The 16,913-nt window shown below is 57.6% G+C and overlaps 1 protein-coding gene across 1 annotated transcript in view; it reads left to right on the forward strand.

Moving 5' to 3' along the window:
- Nucleotides 1–16,913, forward strand: part of Pmar_PMAR021199 (26s proteasome non-ATPase regulatory subunit, putative) — a gene marked incomplete at both ends in the record, with an annotated part of 24,815 nt that overhangs the window by 1,643 nt on the left and 6,259 nt on the right. The window contains 69 exons of the mRNA XM_002782604.1: nt 203–327; nt 377–442; nt 493–618; nt 665–750; nt 799–892; nt 931–1,017; nt 1,061–1,213; nt 1,264–1,321; nt 1,370–1,451; nt 1,496–1,661; nt 1,705–2,414; nt 2,461–2,572; nt 2,688–2,788; nt 2,832–2,916; nt 2,967–3,056; nt 3,103–3,238; nt 3,296–3,393; nt 3,438–3,566; nt 3,669–3,763; nt 3,804–3,948; nt 4,000–4,109; nt 4,163–4,299; nt 4,344–4,564; nt 4,629–4,751; nt 4,801–4,895; nt 5,273–5,399; nt 5,622–5,737; nt 5,785–5,906; nt 5,949–6,133; nt 6,183–6,265; nt 6,323–6,467; nt 6,514–6,629; nt 6,673–6,994; nt 7,043–7,110; nt 7,132–7,168; nt 7,228–8,007; nt 8,058–8,177; nt 8,219–8,304; nt 8,351–8,498; nt 8,543–8,676; nt 8,731–8,849; nt 8,897–9,090; nt 9,134–9,216; nt 9,264–9,405; nt 9,869–10,103; nt 10,148–10,329; nt 10,377–10,469; nt 10,706–10,801; nt 10,851–10,952; nt 10,993–11,082; nt 11,200–11,227; nt 11,305–11,382; nt 11,490–11,644; nt 11,686–11,754; nt 11,971–12,047; nt 12,095–12,182; nt 12,227–12,298; nt 12,351–12,497; nt 12,544–12,601; nt 12,689–12,770; nt 12,812–12,977; nt 13,020–13,119; nt 13,285–15,839; nt 15,948–16,117; nt 16,189–16,269; nt 16,311–16,380; nt 16,426–16,521; nt 16,564–16,696; nt 16,746–16,843. Of these exons, the coding sequence (XP_002782650.1) occupies nt 203–327; nt 377–442; nt 493–618; nt 665–750; nt 799–892; nt 931–1,017; nt 1,061–1,213; nt 1,264–1,321; nt 1,370–1,451; nt 1,496–1,661; nt 1,705–2,414; nt 2,461–2,572; nt 2,688–2,788; nt 2,832–2,916; nt 2,967–3,056; nt 3,103–3,238; nt 3,296–3,393; nt 3,438–3,566; nt 3,669–3,763; nt 3,804–3,948; nt 4,000–4,109; nt 4,163–4,299; nt 4,344–4,564; nt 4,629–4,751; nt 4,801–4,895; nt 5,273–5,399; nt 5,622–5,737; nt 5,785–5,906; nt 5,949–6,133; nt 6,183–6,265; nt 6,323–6,467; nt 6,514–6,629; nt 6,673–6,994; nt 7,043–7,110; nt 7,132–7,168; nt 7,228–8,007; nt 8,058–8,177; nt 8,219–8,304; nt 8,351–8,498; nt 8,543–8,676; nt 8,731–8,849; nt 8,897–9,090; nt 9,134–9,216; nt 9,264–9,405; nt 9,869–10,103; nt 10,148–10,329; nt 10,377–10,469; nt 10,706–10,801; nt 10,851–10,952; nt 10,993–11,082; nt 11,200–11,227; nt 11,305–11,382; nt 11,490–11,644; nt 11,686–11,754; nt 11,971–12,047; nt 12,095–12,182; nt 12,227–12,298; nt 12,351–12,497; nt 12,544–12,601; nt 12,689–12,770; nt 12,812–12,977; nt 13,020–13,119; nt 13,285–15,839; nt 15,948–16,117; nt 16,189–16,269; nt 16,311–16,380; nt 16,426–16,521; nt 16,564–16,696; nt 16,746–16,843 (11,678 nt within the window). The remainder of the gene's footprint in view (nt 1–202; nt 328–376; nt 443–492; nt 619–664; nt 751–798; nt 893–930; nt 1,018–1,060; nt 1,214–1,263; nt 1,322–1,369; nt 1,452–1,495; nt 1,662–1,704; nt 2,415–2,460; nt 2,573–2,687; nt 2,789–2,831; nt 2,917–2,966; nt 3,057–3,102; nt 3,239–3,295; nt 3,394–3,437; nt 3,567–3,668; nt 3,764–3,803; nt 3,949–3,999; nt 4,110–4,162; nt 4,300–4,343; nt 4,565–4,628; nt 4,752–4,800; nt 4,896–5,272; nt 5,400–5,621; nt 5,738–5,784; nt 5,907–5,948; nt 6,134–6,182; nt 6,266–6,322; nt 6,468–6,513; nt 6,630–6,672; nt 6,995–7,042; nt 7,111–7,131; nt 7,169–7,227; nt 8,008–8,057; nt 8,178–8,218; nt 8,305–8,350; nt 8,499–8,542; nt 8,677–8,730; nt 8,850–8,896; nt 9,091–9,133; nt 9,217–9,263; nt 9,406–9,868; nt 10,104–10,147; nt 10,330–10,376; nt 10,470–10,705; nt 10,802–10,850; nt 10,953–10,992; nt 11,083–11,199; nt 11,228–11,304; nt 11,383–11,489; nt 11,645–11,685; nt 11,755–11,970; nt 12,048–12,094; nt 12,183–12,226; nt 12,299–12,350; nt 12,498–12,543; nt 12,602–12,688; nt 12,771–12,811; nt 12,978–13,019; nt 13,120–13,284; nt 15,840–15,947; nt 16,118–16,188; nt 16,270–16,310; nt 16,381–16,425; nt 16,522–16,563; nt 16,697–16,745; nt 16,844–16,913) is intronic.

Consider the following 16,913-nt stretch of genomic DNA (forward strand, 5'->3'; position numbering starts at 1 on the left):
TGTTCCTATCATCGTGGCCCTGTCCAGCCCCCCCTCCATCCTCGTGGTCTCAACTAGACTCACACTCTCCACTGTTCTAGAGGGATATTTCTAGAGTTTGAGTTGTCAATACTCAGTAGTAGGGGATCGACGCCATGGACAAACGAGCAGTTAGATTGTACCCTCATGATAACCAAGGCTTGTGGGCTTGTAGTGGCCCTAGTTGGTGATTCTGTAGTGGGGTCTCACTCGGATGCTGACTGTCGGGCATCGATGGAGTCCACAGTATGTAGGCCCTTCGAGGACTATATGGCCACTGGAGGGGCCAGCGTGGTCGGGTTGGTCCATGTAGGCCTTGGGAGGAAGGGCTCTTTGGGTGTAGTCGTTGGGGCTTCAGGCCGTTTCTGCTGTGGAGAACGTTTGTGCTGAGCAGCTCTACGGATCGTCATCATCGACTTGTGGAGTGAGTGATAATTTCGTGGCGCGGTGAAACTTCCTTGTTGGTTTCGGCAGTGCCCCCACCTACTGGAGAGCATCCAGCCCAGCCACTTCTATGAGTTGACCGGCGCCCTGGCCATGTCTTCCTCTTCAGTCGTAGCTTCCGAGACAGCCTCCCATCGGCAACTGACCACAGCAGCGGTAGGCCGGGAGGAGGTGGTGCTCGTCACTGGCGATGGTATGGCAGGTGGTCATGGGGAAGGTCAGGCTGCCCTACCCAGTGGTGATGGACCCAAGTGGTCGGACCTCGATGGATGGTATAAAGGACGCTATGTGAGACCCACTGTATGAGGGGAGGTGATGGTGCACATACGGCTACAGGGCCCATGCTCTGGCGGCTGCTGGCTTCAATCCTGTCTACACTATTATCCGAGATGTTGCTAAGGATGGCCTCTTTGCCCAGCTGGTCTTCTCGGTACGGCCTCCTTCTGGATGAGTTGATGCTCACCTCAGACCGAGCCGATACATGTCCCTGTTGGTAGTGGCCTCACACCAGAGCAGCACGAGGAGATGGCCAGGATGGCCTATAGGGCCCTACATGTAGGGTAGAGGGGATGATGAAGGGCCTGGAAAGATCCTGTAGGAATGCTTGGACGAGCTCATGCCCCCGTCGACTGGGGAGACTCCTTTCCAACTGGACGTGTTCCGGGGATGCCCTCTGGATGCCTCTCCCATGGAGGTCGAGGGGGAGATAGAGATCCTGAATGCTGAGCCCACTCTGGGGTTCCGGGATAGGGTCGGTGGTCGGTTACTGTGGGTCGTTCAGGGGGGGGGGCTTCTTTACAGGTTAACACTGTACTGCGGCAGGCGCTGTCAGAGGACCTCGATCTCACCTTTAGGAACGGTAGGCTGACTAGGCCCGGCAGGGGGGACGGTGATGGTGGTGTGGTAGGGGTCACTGGAGAGGACATGACGGTAGCCACCAGTCCACGAGGCACCATTGTGGCCCACAGCTTTGCCGGGAGCTTGGTCAGGTGATGGGTACTTAGGCAAGAGACGGGGCATGATGGGGTTTCAGTTTCACCATCTACACTGATGCCAATGGTGGAGGCCTCCGACCGCATCTGGACGTCCTGGCCGACCTGAGGGACCTGAGGAGGCATCTGGCCGCGGCTGGTATCAAGAGTGTGATCAGAGTTAATGATGTCCGCAGCCTTGGTGGGGTCACCTACAACACCAAGCGGGTGGGTTGGGGTTGAGCGTGGGGGGAGTAGTGGTGGGCTGTAGGTCCTCTACTCCTATTGTCATGGGCTCGGGGTCCTGACCAGGGCAACTCCTCGAGAGGCCTTGGTCCCACCGGAGATGGCATGGGATAGAGAGGCTACTCAGAGTGCACTGTTTGGTGAGATCGTGAAGGCCCATTATGGCCAGGAGAAGGACGGCGGTGAGCCAAGTGTGCTGATGGAGATGGGTCGTAGAGAGGATGGGGAGGAGGAGGAGGGGCTGCCGGAGGTGGATGATGGGCCTGAAGGGAGGGTAGATGAAATGCCCGAGGCTGGAATCGAACCAGGGATCTCTGATGGAGAGAGCGCGGAGGACAGAGTGATGGATGCAGTATTTGGTAAGGAGGAGTCCCCTGAGGAGGACTCACCCTTGAACCCTGTGGTCCCCGACGGGATGGACGAGGATGGCCGTGAACCTGAGACGGGAGCCGGCATGGGGGATAGAGATCCCGAGCCAGAGGAAGGGGTCCAGGAAGACCCTCCGGGGGCACCCGAGGAGGAGGGGTCCTCCGCGGACCAGCCATGGTCCCCCAACCCAGCTGATGTTGGGCAACCATCGCAGCCTCAGCCCGGTTCTCGAGTGCCGAGGGTCCGAAGTGGCGAGTTGAAGGGCATGGCTACTACAATGGGAGGAATGAAGTCACCGGTGTTGCCGTACAGGCTTACCCCCGGTCAGCGCACCTTCAAGATGCCCATCGTAACGCATGTGGCGGGGTAGGACCCTCGTGTGTCTATCGGCTGAGCTCGTCATCACATTCAGGGTGGTCCACTATGCTCCTCTCTTCGCCCCTCATCCCTTCCAACCCCGTATCCTCTTCCATCCGCCGGCACCACATCCCCCTAGGGCCATGGTCCTCCAGATGCCCTCAGCGGTGGGCTCACCTTACAGGCTGCCGACTAGACCTCCTCATAGCAGCGTATCGGTGGTGACCACGGCAGAGGCATCCTGGCCTAGGGAGTAGGTGGGGGGTGAGAGGTGGGGGACAGGTCCCCTTGGGCAGGCCCAGACGGAGGAGTGTGCCGTCGATGATGATGTTGCCAACACAGCTCAACCGGAGTGGTAGACCGATGGAGGCTGGGGAGCTTGAGTAGGGTGGGCTGGGTGATGAGGGAGGTGATGACCCCTCTCAGACATAGTGGAGTCCCTCATGCGGTAGAGTATAGGAATGTGCTGGCCCCACAGGAGGCGGACTTCGTGGTGGGCCGCATAGGGAGGGTGGGCAGTGGTCTTGTATTGGTACTGATGATGACTATGTTGTGGGCCAGTTCCCTGAGCCGGCTCTGGAGACTGCTCTGACCTGGGTGGACAAGATGGCCCTCTCGACGGTGGAGGGGCTGAGGGAGAAGATGGAGCATGTAGGTGGTGACCCTCCTCCTTCTCCCGGGCCTGTGGTGGCCTCAGCTTTACAGCAAGTACCCGAGCACGGCAAACACGAGGGCCTTCGCTCGGTTTGTTAAGGATGGTCTTTTCGAAGGGGACATAAGGCCCATCAGGACCATGAGGGGCCTTCGGAATGCCATCAAGCACGTCAGTGAGAGTAGGACCATCCCAGTGCATGTGGGAGTATACTGTTGGGCGTCGTGGTGGTGGTCAGTCTTTCCTCGGTTCGCCTCCTTCCGTGCTGGAGTGGCCACCATACTGGACTCGTGGATCCTCCTCCTGACCTCTCCAGATAAGCACACGTTGGTCTCGGTGAGGAAGCTGCTGAGTCGGTCGTGGTGTGGAGCATCGGTCAGCTCTTCCGAGAGGCCCCGTCGGAGATCTATGCCCTAATGGACGCCAATGGGGACGGCCTCATCTCTTTTGACGAGTTCACAGCCTTTGGCCGTACCATTGCCGCACCCTCATTCGTCTTTTCTAGGGAGGTAGGCAGGGACTGATCGGTAGGCCGAACTCAGAGGCTTTGGGCCTTCTGTCCCGACCAGTCAATATGGCCGAGCTTTTCACACTCAGCCGAAGTGCCTCAGGCCTTCGAGGGGATGCTGTCGGAGGAAGAAGGGGAGAGTGTTCGAGTGCAGGACTTCGAGGAGTTGTATAGGACCATCGCCCAGGGGAGGCAACAGTGGTCGAGTTCTCCTTGCCATGAGTGGTGGTCTGGTCAGATTGAGTGCCTCGATAGCGGACAAGGCGGTCCAGTTGGTGATGGACTCTCTCACACTCGAAAGCCGTTTCTCGGACCTGGATGGGGGCCGCCACAACGACCTCTCGCTGGAGGACATCGGCTGGAAGGGTCCAGTGGGGGAGGCTGTAATGGGACCGTGACCACACGGAGGGGGGCGGCCCACCGTCTTTCCTCAGCTCTTCTTCTACCTAGACTCCAACAGAGACGGCGTCTTGTCTCGTTATGAATGGCAAAGGCTGGTGATCATCCATCGGGCACCGTTGCTGGTCCGCCGTTTCGCCTTGTGGTAGGCGGCGGTCTTGGCCCATCGTGGGGGGAGTGGCGGTCCCTGCTCTTTAGGGTGGCGCATAGGGTGGGGGACAACCTCCTGCCATACTCGGTAGAGCCTTTTGTGACTCGGGCTAAGGAGCGTCTAGGGAGCATGCCCGAGAGGTATGTGCCGGTTATCAAGGGGGCTCTGGACTCCTTAGGAGCTGGTGAGTAATGGCCCTCGGGGATAGTGGAATGATGTGGTGTGTAGGTGAGCCGTCGGATGGTGACTACGGCCTCTTGCGAGCCATGGCGGGCGGTAACGAGATGAACAACTTGGTGGCCACGGAGTTCTATCTGGGTTATGGTCGCCGCCCGCGACTCACCTCGAAAGCACTGGGCGCGGATCATCGAGGGAGGCGACATCACCGAGGCCATCACCATCACCACCACCATGGACCGACTTCCTCCTTTCTTGAGGAAGGACCACAGGTGGGCATAGGTCATGGGTCCTAGCCCTCCTCGCACGGCTCTTGTGAGGGTTTAATGTGCTCAGTGGAGTCGTCTGCCATTGGAGTACAGTCTGAGGAAGCTCTCACCGACGACTCGAGTCAGTGCTAGGGACTTTGCAGATTTCGGCAAGTCTATAAAGGCCCCAACCGCTGTGTTTTCTCGGACTGTGAGGAGGGGGTCACTGTGTGGCCTACGAGTTGGAATGCCTATGGCAGGCCTACGACCTTCTGGAGTATCCTTCTGGTCGGGACGCTGAGGACCTACTGTCTACCAAGAGTGATGTGTTGCATGCTGTATCGAAGGACCTTAGGTAGGAGGACGAGGAGGCGGGCTTGGTTATAGGAGTCCCCCCAGTAGGGTACTCAGTGACCGCGCATAGGTATCTTAGGTTATTCCGTGGTTGATACGGATGAGGTTGGGAAGATATCATAGTACAGGGTGTTAATTTAATAAGGGCCATCCCCTGTCTATTGTGACAGAGTTAGGACCTCAGATCCGTACTGCTCGAAAGCTCTCATCGTGGCATATACTACGCTTGTTCGTTGGGGTGGGTTGATGATGTACTTGTGATACTGGGGAGTCCTAAGAACAATTCTGGCTTTGTTAGGGCTCCCAGGGAATTGACGGGGCCTGATGATCTTCTTGATAAATGCTTTCAATATCACCCCATCCATCGCCTTCCCTCAGGAATCACCGTCGTATTCACCTCATTCTGGACTCCCTAATATTGGGCCAACGTTTCAAGGAGTTGGATGCCAACGGTGATGGAGAGCTCTCGTTGAAGGAGTTGGGGCTGGGAGCAGCTGATCGAGCGGTGAGGTTTGGTCAGGGTGTGGTATCGAGCCTATTTGGAAATGTGGCTTTGATAGTCTCCTGATTATGCTGAATTGCTTGGCCCGGGTAAAGGGCCTCTCAGGGGCTGATGATCTTTAGGAGTTCCCGTAACTGATGTTGTTTATGCAACAGTTACCTTTCCAAATTACTTCGTTCCCTCTCCTTCTGTGTATTATGATCTCGGGATGCTGTATGCGGTTAGGTCTTTGCTGTGGTGGACCTGGACGGCTCCAACACGTTATCTTTGGGCGAGCTTCAGAGGTTGGCTGCCTTTGGAGAGGACATGGTCCCTGCTAGTGCGATCTTATTGGCTCAGAAGTAGGTGGGAGGAGGTGTCTTTCTCGGGTGCTGTGGCCGTTGCTCAGAGTGCAAGCTAAGGCGGACGGCCCGGTAGAGGCCTATGTCGCTGCCGCTATGCGGGCCATGGAGGGCTTCACGGGTTTTGAGAGTGCCGAGATAGGGGAGCTTCTTGATTTTGATGACGATGGTAGGCTGGGGGCATGGGGCGATAGAGAGGGGCCGTCCTCAGGCTACATCGACCATCGTGAAATTGCGATGCTGAGGGTCTTGTCGTTGCCCCAAGGGGTGGCCAAGTATCTGCCACAGTCAGCTTATGTGATGGATAAGATTGACGTCGGCGTTGGATGGGCCGAGGAGGACTTCACCAAGATGGGCTTGGGCCTGCAGGCCAACCGTCGAGCCTTCTCCCATAAGGTGGGACGTGCGTCTCTTTGGTCGTCATCGTCGTCGATGGTCCGGTCAGAGCTTTGAGTCGCTGGCCCAGTTATGGGACGGGAGGATACCGAGGGAGGCTGTGGAGGTGTGGATGAACGCCGTTCGCCACAAGTGAGGGGGCAGCGGGTGGTAGGGTAATGGAGATAATTTCGTGGCGCGGTGACGCAGGCGGTTATGGCGGCTTCTGGCGGTCTTCTCTGCGGTGAACACGGACGCCTTCTTCACGGCATTCGATGGGAATAAGGACGGCAAGCTGAGTGACGATGAGCTTCGACGCTGGATGGGCAATTTTCCCTTGGTCAGCCTCGTGACGGTAGGTCCCATGGGGGAAGGGGCGCCAGAAAGGGTTGCTGGGACAGGTCCTGGAGGTCCTGGGCCAAGGTGAAGGCGACCAGAGGGGTATAACCCGAGAGGGGCTACAGAGGTTCTCCTTTCTCTTCGCGGTCGGCCCAGCTGTGAAGCTACTAGCATTGAGGTGAGCGTTGATGGGGGGGAGGGGCTGATGCCGCCTTCGGCAGTATCCCACGGTCGGCCGCCGCCCCAGAGAAGTTCGTGGAGGAGTTCTCCACAGTGTTGGCACGAGTGAAGTCCCCTCGGGTCCGGGCGAAGATTGTCCATGCTCTCGATCTGGATGGCGATGGTGAGGGCCTCCGTGGGGCCGCTGGAGCATCAGCGCCCTTCCATGTAGGTGAGCTTAGCCGAGGGGAGATCCTTGGTCTCCGAGTTCTGCATCAAGCAGAATTCCTCCTCCTCCTTGAAAGTCTCCTCCATCACGGCTTCGCTACCATCACTGAGGCCAAGGCCAGTAGCTTCTTGGAAGAGGCCAGGAGCTCGGAAGTGGTAGGGTTAGCTGGCCCACTGTCGACCTGATGTTATCGAGGTGTGCAGGTGTTAACGGAAGGCTATGCTGAAGGAGCCTTCGTGGAGCTGGACTCAGTGAGGGCACGGTCGGCTGGGTAAGGTCATGGTTGGCTCAGGTCTATCAAGTGCTTGGTCCGAGTGCCCACCATGGCCGTAGGAATGTAGGATGGATATGGACGATGGGTCTTCGCAATTGGGACTGTCGTTATCAGGGGCATCATTCGCAGTGGTCCCGGCGGTCGGAGGGGAAGAGGAGGAAGGGAAGGAGGCATCAACGGGAGAAGAAGGGCAGCGATGGCAGCGTGAGGGAGGCCCCTGATCAACAACACGGTGGTGGTATTGCCGAGGCTCGGCCGTCACGGGGGAGTTTGGCGTCAGAGGCGTCCGCATTGATGGCCGCAGCGGAGGGTATGGGCGACGGACGGCACGAGGAAGGGGTTATTGATGGTGTTGGAAGGGACCACCACAGAGACGCGGCTGAGGAGGTGAAGCCAGACCATGCAGAGGACCATAACAGTGAGACCGTTGAAGAGGTGAAGCCAGACCATGCAAGGGACCATTACAGTGAGACCGTTGAGGAGGTGAAGCCGGACCATGCAAGGGACCATTACAGTGAGACCGTTGAGGAGGTGAAGCCGGACCATGCAGGGGACCATTACAGTGAGACCGTTGAGGAGGTGAAGCCGGACCATGCAGGGGACCATTACAGTGAGAGTACTCCAGAACAACGAGTTTCAAATGAGTCTGTGGAGTCGGGCCAAGAACCTCCCCGTCGGGACGGCTCAACTCAGGATGCAGCAGGGGAGGGCACTACACCCAGGTCGGGGACAGCTGGGGTCGGAGAAGGAAGGGAGGCGGCCGTTGATAATGCGGGTGATGAGGAGTTGCTGGTCGATGAGTGGGAGGAGGAGGATAAGGGGGGCGAATATGGAGCTGACCATCAGGGGGGCCACCAGAGCAGAGACAACAACACATGGAGCATCTCAATGCACGTAGGCCTGTTGATGGAGGGGTGACAGCAGATGACTTCATCACCTCTTAGGAGTATCCCTCAGAAGGCTTTGAGAAGGTCACTGGGCAAGCCCTAGGGGGCACGGTATCGGTCGAGGAGTTCCAACAGACTGGTGTACGGCTTGGGGTCAGTCAGGCCTATACTAAGGAGGTGGACCCCTTCACTACAGCCCTTTATACTCTCCCGCATAGGTGTTCAGTCTTATGGCTGGCAAGGACGCCTCGGTGCTGCCAGTTGGCCACTACGCTGACCTTTATCGTAGCTTCAAAGACGTCCGGTGGGGACGGCCCCGGTCTAGCATGTTGGTCACTGGGGCCTCTTAGGAATCTGGCAAGGGTATTTCATATTCTGGACTCCATTAAGATGGAGATGCGTTTCACCGACTTGGACCTCCATCGAGACGGCTTGATCTCGTTATCGGAGTTTGGGTGTGGCGAGTGCAAGTCCGATACGGTATCGGAAGAGGAATGTGTAGGTTGGGCGGAGCGGAGCAGTCAGTGGAGCCATCTGCTTAGATGGCCGTTGGGGAGCTCTTCCTGTACGTGGCCGATGGTCTCAATCAGTCGTCAATTGCCCGACGGAACTGGCAGAAGCTCGTTCGGGTGGATGCGGACACCATACCCCCAGCGGTGGCTGTGGTGTTGGAGGGGTGAGGAGGAGGAGGCCTGCTGTGGTGGGGGGACTGGATGCGTTGACTTGTCAGCATGGGAGAGGTACCAAGGCAGGCCACCAACGAGGAGTTCATAGAGAAGTACATGGCGGAGGCTGGTAGGTACCCAGGTGCCCGAGAGGAAGCAGGGGCGTTTCTTGATGACGAGACTGGTGGGCCCCCTAGGGTAGATGGGGGTGACGCTACTGTCGTGTGGCAGGCCAGAAGCGCAACGTTGGCTTTGTAAGGGTCGCGGCTGCAGGACCACGACTGGCCGGCTTCCTACCGAGTTCCTTCGATTTCACTCGGAATTTATCAACGCTTTTGAAGTCTGGCGTCAACAGGTTGGACGAAGAGACCTTTGAGGAAATCGGCAGACATGCGGAGGTTGCAGGGGATTGGTTTAAGGCTAAGGTGCCCCCTTAGATTGAGTGTGGGGATGAGAGGTCCTTTGTAGTCCTTTGGGGCCCTCCTCTTCCCTGTAGGGGAGACTCTGCCGGTTGACTTTCTGGACACGTATGTAACGGCTAGGCGAGGCGGGTAGGCCTCGGTCGCCTCTGCTGTGGTGCTGCTGATAGCTGGTGTAGTTACCTCTATGACTTGGGGGCCTCCCTCGGGGCCATTAGTATGGCGGCGAGGTTCGATGCCATTGACATGGACGGTGATGGTAAACTGACCAGAGAGGAGCTTGAAACCAGGGAGTGGAGGAAGTCTATTGCGGGAACGATGGTGAGTTGTTATGCCTCGAGTGAACATTATTAGAAATGCTCAACTTTTCGTCGCACTATACAACAGCTCGTGTGCAACACATAATGATTAGTTGAAATGATCAACATAGCATCCAGTTGACTCGCAAACGATTAAATTCACAGTCGGAGATTAATGAGGATTTCAATGCCCAGAGTGGTTAATAAGATGTTGGGTGTTTGCATTGAGTCAGGGCCAAAGCGTAACAAGGTAAGTAGGCCGATCCATAGTCTCTCCATATGGGAGGTCAGAATAGGAATTCATCATATCAATGATAGAACCATGAAGGAACTATCACACCGATTAATATGTGTCTGCGTGCAGCCTCGTTCGGTTGTGAAGTGACGGAGGAGTGGTATGAGCTTTGACGTTGAGGAATTTTGAGATTTCGAGCGTGTCTCCTTGTGCAACGAAGCATGATCCTCCTCATGCATGCCTTTTTCAGTTGTTTGCCCTCCTCGACCTCGACCGTGACAGCAGCATTAGTCGAGCTGAGTGGCAGCATTGGGGTTATCTTGTGGCCCAGGCCCGACCACATATGCGGGCTCTGGCTCTGAGGATTCTACCGGAAGTGAAGATCTCAGCGAGCGAGTATGCTGCGAGGTATAGGGCTGCAGTGAAGGGCTTGTCGCCGGATGAAATAAAGCTGGTGGAACAGCGTCTGGATTTCGATGCCGACGGTGGGGATTGAACCTGGGTCGTCACTATGGAAGTGTCTCGGTAGGTGAGCTGTCCGAAGCCGAGATCGGCCTCCTGCGGGTGGTCGGCGGCGGACGGTCTTTGAGGGAGCTCCTCTATAGGGAGCTCTTCTTTGGTTATGAGATTGTCAACACCGGTACGGGGGCTGGTCAGTCCTTCCTACAGGAGGCGGCCATTGAGGATGATCGGACCCTCAATGGCTTCATGGTGGGTCGATAGGGATCAGATTGAGGGCACGAGAAGATTCCCCTCAGGGCCGTGTTGGAGCCCTACAGTCGCCTTATATAGAGTCGGCACGGTTCGCCTTCCAATTCTTGGATACTGATAGTGATGGACAGCTCTCGGATGTAGGGACTCAACTGTTTGCGACAGTGTTGAAATATATGTTCGCTTTCCGCAGCTAAGCTTAGGAGTTTTCTCACTGATCATAGGGGTTTGTATACGAATCCGGGTAGAAATGAACAGAAATCAACAAGAATTTCCCAAAATTTCCTCAGAATTTTCCTATTGTCACCGACATATGTGGTTGACTATGTGCATGTTTTTCACACTGGTTTCCATTGGTATGGTATGGCCTTGGTAGAACGAGACGAGGGAGTTCGAGCTCATGCGGATGCTCTTTGCTGACTATGGCTTCCTCCGCTTCATAGCGGACTTCACGGCCTTGACTGCTTTCAAGGTGGGCTGCCCGGTCAGGGTGAGCTCCGACTGGTCCTACTGTGTGACAGAAGCTGAAGGGCCCAGCGGGGGGACTGTCGCTGAAGGGGCTCATTGACTCAGCCAAGGCGGGGGACTGCACTCCAACTGAGCTGGCACTGGAGATCCATGATGTAGGGGGGTCCTGCCGTGCGTGGGAGGGATTTCTGGTAGGCCTTCGAGATCGACCTGCCTGATGGTACGGTAGAGGTTCCCTGGGCCATCTGGAGGCTGATTGTGTGGCGGCACCTCACCAACGAGCATGTGAGGCTCCGTGGGGGCGGCTATTGGTAGCAGTCCTCAGACGGTGAACCAGCTGGAGGGCCGTTCCCCGTTCGCGACTAGGGATAAAGAGGACTATCATCATACTGCTCATGCCAGGAGGCGTATGCCCCACCCGCCACCCCACGTCAGTCGGCGTGTACATGCCCCACTTGGCCCTGAGGTTGGACATTAGTGACTATCTCTTTGGCAGTTTGTCTTTAGGACGACGCTTTCCTGCGAACTTTGATGGGCGTAAATTGAAGTGTGCCATGATGGCCTCCTCCTCCTTCTCCTCGAGGGGTGGGCACAGTCGTACGCTTTCTATAATGGTTATGGTCGTTGTGTTGAAGTCAATGAATACCATTTATTCTCATTGCAAAGGGGGGCCTTGGGTTATCATATGTTAGAGAGAGGCAGCACGCTGTTAGTGAAGGCGTTGGTGATAGCAGTGGCAGCTGGGGTAGATCGGACACGATGCGCGTTGGACATGAGGGCATCGGTGTGCGAACCGTACATTGGCTACTATCAGAAAGGGGTTAGTGATGTCTCACAGTTGGTTGAGGTAAGCCTTGAGGCCTATAGTGTCCCCAGCGTCCTCATCAGATCGTTGAGGTAGCGGCCAGGGTATGTGCCGACTACCAGTACGACCTGTTGTCCTACCCTCAATGCGGAGTAGGGCTGCTGCTAATGTCACATGTCTGCTGTCCTCTGTATCTGTGGCCTCTCAGTGCGGTGCCCTCATGGAGGAGCTTCAACCGGCGAGTTTCATCCAGCTGGTCAACTCCTTCGCGCTCGCCCCACTGCCAGCGTTGAGGTCTCTGCCCTTCACCCGACGGCCGTCTTCGGTGGGCGCCTTACTGTTGGGATAGGGCATCTTATATCGTGTAGGCGATCGTGGGGGAAGTGAGGCTCCGTCGGCCCCTGGGGTGGACCTGGCCGCCCATGGAGACGGTGAAGTCTGCAATGTGACCCCGTGCCGATGGGGGTGGGGGCCTCCTATATTTCCCTTCAGATTGCGCGCACTGGTGGCTGCTGGTTTTGATGAAGATTATACTGTTGTCTACGAGATCAGGAGAGATTCTCATGGGCTGGTCTTCTCGGTAATAACGCCTCGTATGAGCATGGTGGGATGCAGCCCCCTTAGGCGGACAGGCGGACACCACATGGCGAGGCTGCTGAGGCCGAAGCGGCTAACAAGGCCAGCTGGGCCGTCCATGTGGGGGGTCTATACTCTCGATGGGGTCGAAGCTTACCTGCTGGCTTGTCAGAACGCTCTAGCGGCACTGACGGTGGGTGGTACCCCTGCCTTCGAGGTGGAGGTCTTCCGAGGGTCATCATTGGACACGTCCCCATTGGAGGTGGAAGGGGACATTGAGATCATCAACTGGAGGGACACCATGAGCTTCAGGCGCACGGTACTCGCTGCTGCTGGTGACCCCTCCACGCTGAGTGGTTGCTTAGGTGGCTCGGATACTCGAGGGGCCAGTACGGGGCGTGGCCGGAAGAGTTCTCCGACATGGTGAGTTGGTTGAGTAACTTGCCTGGTTCCTTCTTGGATGAGGCGGAGGTTCGATCCCCGGCCTCGTCAAGTATTACTTCTACGTAGGTATTACTGGCGATGAAGTTCTCGTGAGCTCCCATAAGGAGGGGATCCTGCTGGCTTATCAAGTGCCTGGACCACACATAGGGTACTCTGGAGGTCGATGGGACCAACTACCGTACTGGTCAGGTTTACAGCGTATGTTGAGGCTGCCTGGGGTGGGACCAGGGCCCATCTGGACATCCTTGATGACCTACACACCCTACAGGAGAGGCTCATGCAGTCGGGGGTTGAGGCCTCCATAAGGGTTCGGGATGTGAGGGTGATGAGTGGGTTGGTGTATAGGGCCAAGAGGGTAGGGCAGGTCTCAATGGGTGGGGTCATGGTCGTGCCTTAGGCCCTCTATTCGTACTGCTCCCATTTGGACCATCGAGGGGTACTGTCGTTTGTGGCCCCAGCCTCGGTGGCGGAGGAGTGGGGGAGGGAGGAGGCTCAGAGTGAGTTGATCTTTAGCATGGTCACGTCCTATTATGGGGTACATGAGGGCGAAAGGAGGCCGGCAGGTCAACCTCGAGATAGAGGAGGGTTGGGAAGGGGCTCGAGGGGACCAAGAAGGGGAAGGCCCAAAGGGCACAAGAAGGGAGAGGAAGGTACTCTATCAGTCTCGAGAGCGATGGCGGTCGATGGTGAGGCCGGGGGGTCAGTTAGGGATACCCTGTATGGTGGCAGCGATGGGGTGGTTGGGGAGGAGGTAGGGCAGGATGAGGGCTTTAGGGTGGCAGAGGGGCTGGGAGGAGGAGCATCGGGGGAGGACGTGCTCGGACATATAGACATACCAGCCGAGGAGGAACTTGCTGATACTGGTTACCACATACCGAAAAGGCCGGAGGGGAGCAATCGAGAGGAGGGCGGTTACCCGGAGGTAGAGGACGGTCATGCGGAGGTAGAGGACGGTCATGCGGAGGTAGAGGACGGTCATCCGGAGGGAGAGGACGGTCATGCGGAGGTAGAGGACGGTCATGCGGAGGTAGAGGACGGTCATCCGGAGGGAGAGGACGGTCATGCGGAGGTAGAGGATGGTCATGCGGAGGTAGAGGACGGTCATCCGGAGGGAGGGGACGGTCATCCGGAGGTAGAGGACGGTCATCGGGAGGTAGAGGACGGTCATCCGGAGGTAGAGGACGGTCATCGGGAGGTAGAGGACGGTCGTGCGGAGGGAGAGGACGGTCGTGCGGAGAAAGAGGACGATCACCTTGAGGGAGAGGACGGTCACCCTGAGGGAGAGGACGGTCATCCGGAGGGAGATGACGGTCACCCTGAGGTAGAGGACGGGCATCCGGAGGTAGAGGACGGTCACCCAGAAGAGGAAGAAAGCCATCTAGAGGGACAAGAAGGCCACCATGAGAAAATGGGTCTTCATGAGGGGAAGAAGCGGCACCGCGTACAAAACGGTCCGCGCAGGTATGTAGGGAATCTCGAGCAAATTGACAGAACTCAGTTGGGCCCAGTCGGGTCCAGTGACCTTCCTAGGTGGGAAGATGTAGCCGATGGTGTGGCCCAATCGGACCCTGGTCAGAGAGAGGGGGGAGTACCGGAGATGCCGGGTGATGGAGTAGCTGACGACCCGGGCCAGACGGTGGATGGTGTTCCCGATGGCCCCTCAAAATCAGGCCTGACTGCTCCTACTCGGGACTTTGGACCAGGCTTCGATGCGGGCCATCCCGAGGAACTCATCCCAGTCGGTCCTGCTAGCGATTTCGGACCAGACTTCGACGCTTACCATCCTGAAGAGGTTAAGCCAGTTGATCCTGCTGAGGACTTTGGACCAGGCTCGGACGCTGGCTATCCTGAAGGACCTAACCCGGTTGATCCCACTGGGGGCTTCGGACCAGGCTTCGAACCAGAGAAGAGGACTCCTGAGGAGTCGGTCGGATCGGGAACAGTCGACGACTTCACATATCACTTTGACGAGGACACCATGGAGGAGGCAGCTCGGTTGCCATCACCACGCTACCCTGTAGATAGTGGAAAAGTTGTGCCAGATGTTGGCCTGGGGTCGGTGGCCAACACTCCGTCAGTCTCCACTCAACCGACAAGGATGCCGGGGAGGGGCCTGAGCAGGCCTCCTGCGAGGTCTAGGCATGGCCAGGATGATTACGATGATACTATTGTGGAGGGGGTAGCGACTAATGCCACCACTCCGATGTCAAGGGATGCTCTAACTAGGCAGCCGGTGGGGGCTCCTCAGACTACGGTAGAAAGGCTGCTCCCTCCGGACCTACTCCCAATAACGAGAGCTGATGTCGAGGACCACCGTGTCACCGGGAGTGAGATTGACCCGGTGGTTCGAGAGAGGGAACTCCACGAACCCGATTTCGGCCCTGGCTTTGGAGTCGACAGTGGGGGCGAGGGTCATGGGCTGCCCGAGCCGGTCCATGGGGAGGATGGGGTCATAGAGGGTGTCGATGATGGTAGGGATGGGGTGCCTGAGCCGGTCCATGGGGAGGAGTGGGTCCTAGAGGGTGTCGATGATGGTAGGGATGGGCTGCCTGAGCCGGTCCATGGGGAGGATGGGGTCATAGAGGGTGTCGATGATGGTAGGGATGGGGTGCCTGAGCCGGTCCATGGGGAGGATGCGGTCATTGAAGGTGTCGATGATGGTAGGGATGGGCTGCCTGAGCCGGTCCATGGGGAGGATGGGGTCATAGAGGGTGTCGATGATGGTAGGGATGGGGTGCCTGAGCCGGTCCATGGGGAGGATGGGGTCATAGAGGGTGTCGATGATGGTAGGGATGGGGTGCCTGAGCCGGTCCATGGGGAGGATGGGGTCATTGAAGGTGTCGATGATGGTAGGGATGGGGTGGCTGAGCCGGTCCATGGGGAGGATGGGGTCATTGAAGGTGTCGATGATGGTAGGGATGGGGTGCCTGAGCCGGTCCATGGGGAGGATGGGGTCATTGAAGGTGTCGATGATGGTAGGGATGGGGTGCCTGAGCCGGTCCATGAGGAGGACACCAGCGACAGGCTTCCGCAGGAGAGGGGTCTCGAGGGAGCTAGCGAGGACATCTTTTCTAAGATGGAGGGCCCTACGAGCTCTACTACTAATCCTCAGCCCGAGAAGGTTGGCAACACTCTCGAGGATGCTGCCGCGGCAGGCGGTAGAATACGTCCCCCTCCAACAGTCCCACCAACCAAGCCAGTATCGAAGGTCATAGCAGTAAGAAGGCACTCCCATAGATTAAGGGACACCAGCAGTAGGGCCATCTACTGTCCGAGCTGTACCAACACCAGCAGTGGCCAGGGGTCAGTGGGTCCTTCTTGGCAGGGCCATGGTCCTTCCATCAGGCCCTACTATGACCCCCTATTCCACCTTCACCCCTTCGCTCCTCGACTGGTCTACAGCAGCCCGGGGACGCATCCTCCCGACTGGGTAGTCATACCGGTGTCATCATCTAGGGATGGGCTACCGAGGGTGGCTGCAGCCTTCCGCCGCGAGTGGGTGCTACTGGTGTTGGGGACATCATCTGTATCTTTCAAGAGTGAACCTATGATACGCCACTGATCAGGTTGGGAAGGTCCGGTAACAGCGCTGAAGGCTCTAGCAGCTCTCACCCACCACTGCCGGAGCATGCCCGTGGGGAGACCATGTAGGGGTCACGTCCGCTGCCGTTGAGGAGGGCTGACGTAGGTACGACGTATCCGAGCCTCGAGAGCCCACACCCTCTGATGGGGAGTTCGTAGTGGGTATGAGAGGCTTCGTAAGGGGGTCGGCCCCTCCTCTAGCATTGTGATGCTGGTGTCAGGCTCCTCCTGGTAAGGGTTGCCTCAGTAGGGTCATGCAGTGGGTCGACAACTCCACCATCGCTAAGTTGGAGGGGCTGCGTTCCTTGCTGGCAGAAGTGGGGGCCGCGTTTGGGCTCGTGTGAATGGGAGTCCATCAGGTGTATTCGATGGAGGCGCCGGTCCATGACCAAGTAGCTTTCGGGGCCTTCGTGAGGAGAGGCCTGCTGGGCGAGGACCCTCACCTTACCACCTTCCATAGGCTATACCAAGGCATCGAGCACCTTCGAGGGCGTAAGGGGTGCTTTGTTCGGGGTCTTGGTGGTTTACGGTCCTTTGGCAGTCCTAGACACTGGGGAGCCTCTCAGAGAGGGCCTAGCCGCGGTCCTGGATGCCTGGGTGTTGCTGCTTAGGGCACCGAGGAAGCTACCAATACTCAATGTGGGGTCGTTGATGACGATGTCCGACCACTGGAATGCCCTCAGCTTTTCCGGAATGCTCCTGTCGATGT

This window comes from Perkinsus marinus, assembly GCF_000006405.1.
Source record: "Perkinsus marinus ATCC 50983 genomic scaffold scf_1104296938764, whole genome shotgun sequence".
Taxonomy (NCBI): Eukaryota; Perkinsozoa; order Perkinsida; family Perkinsidae; genus Perkinsus; species Perkinsus marinus.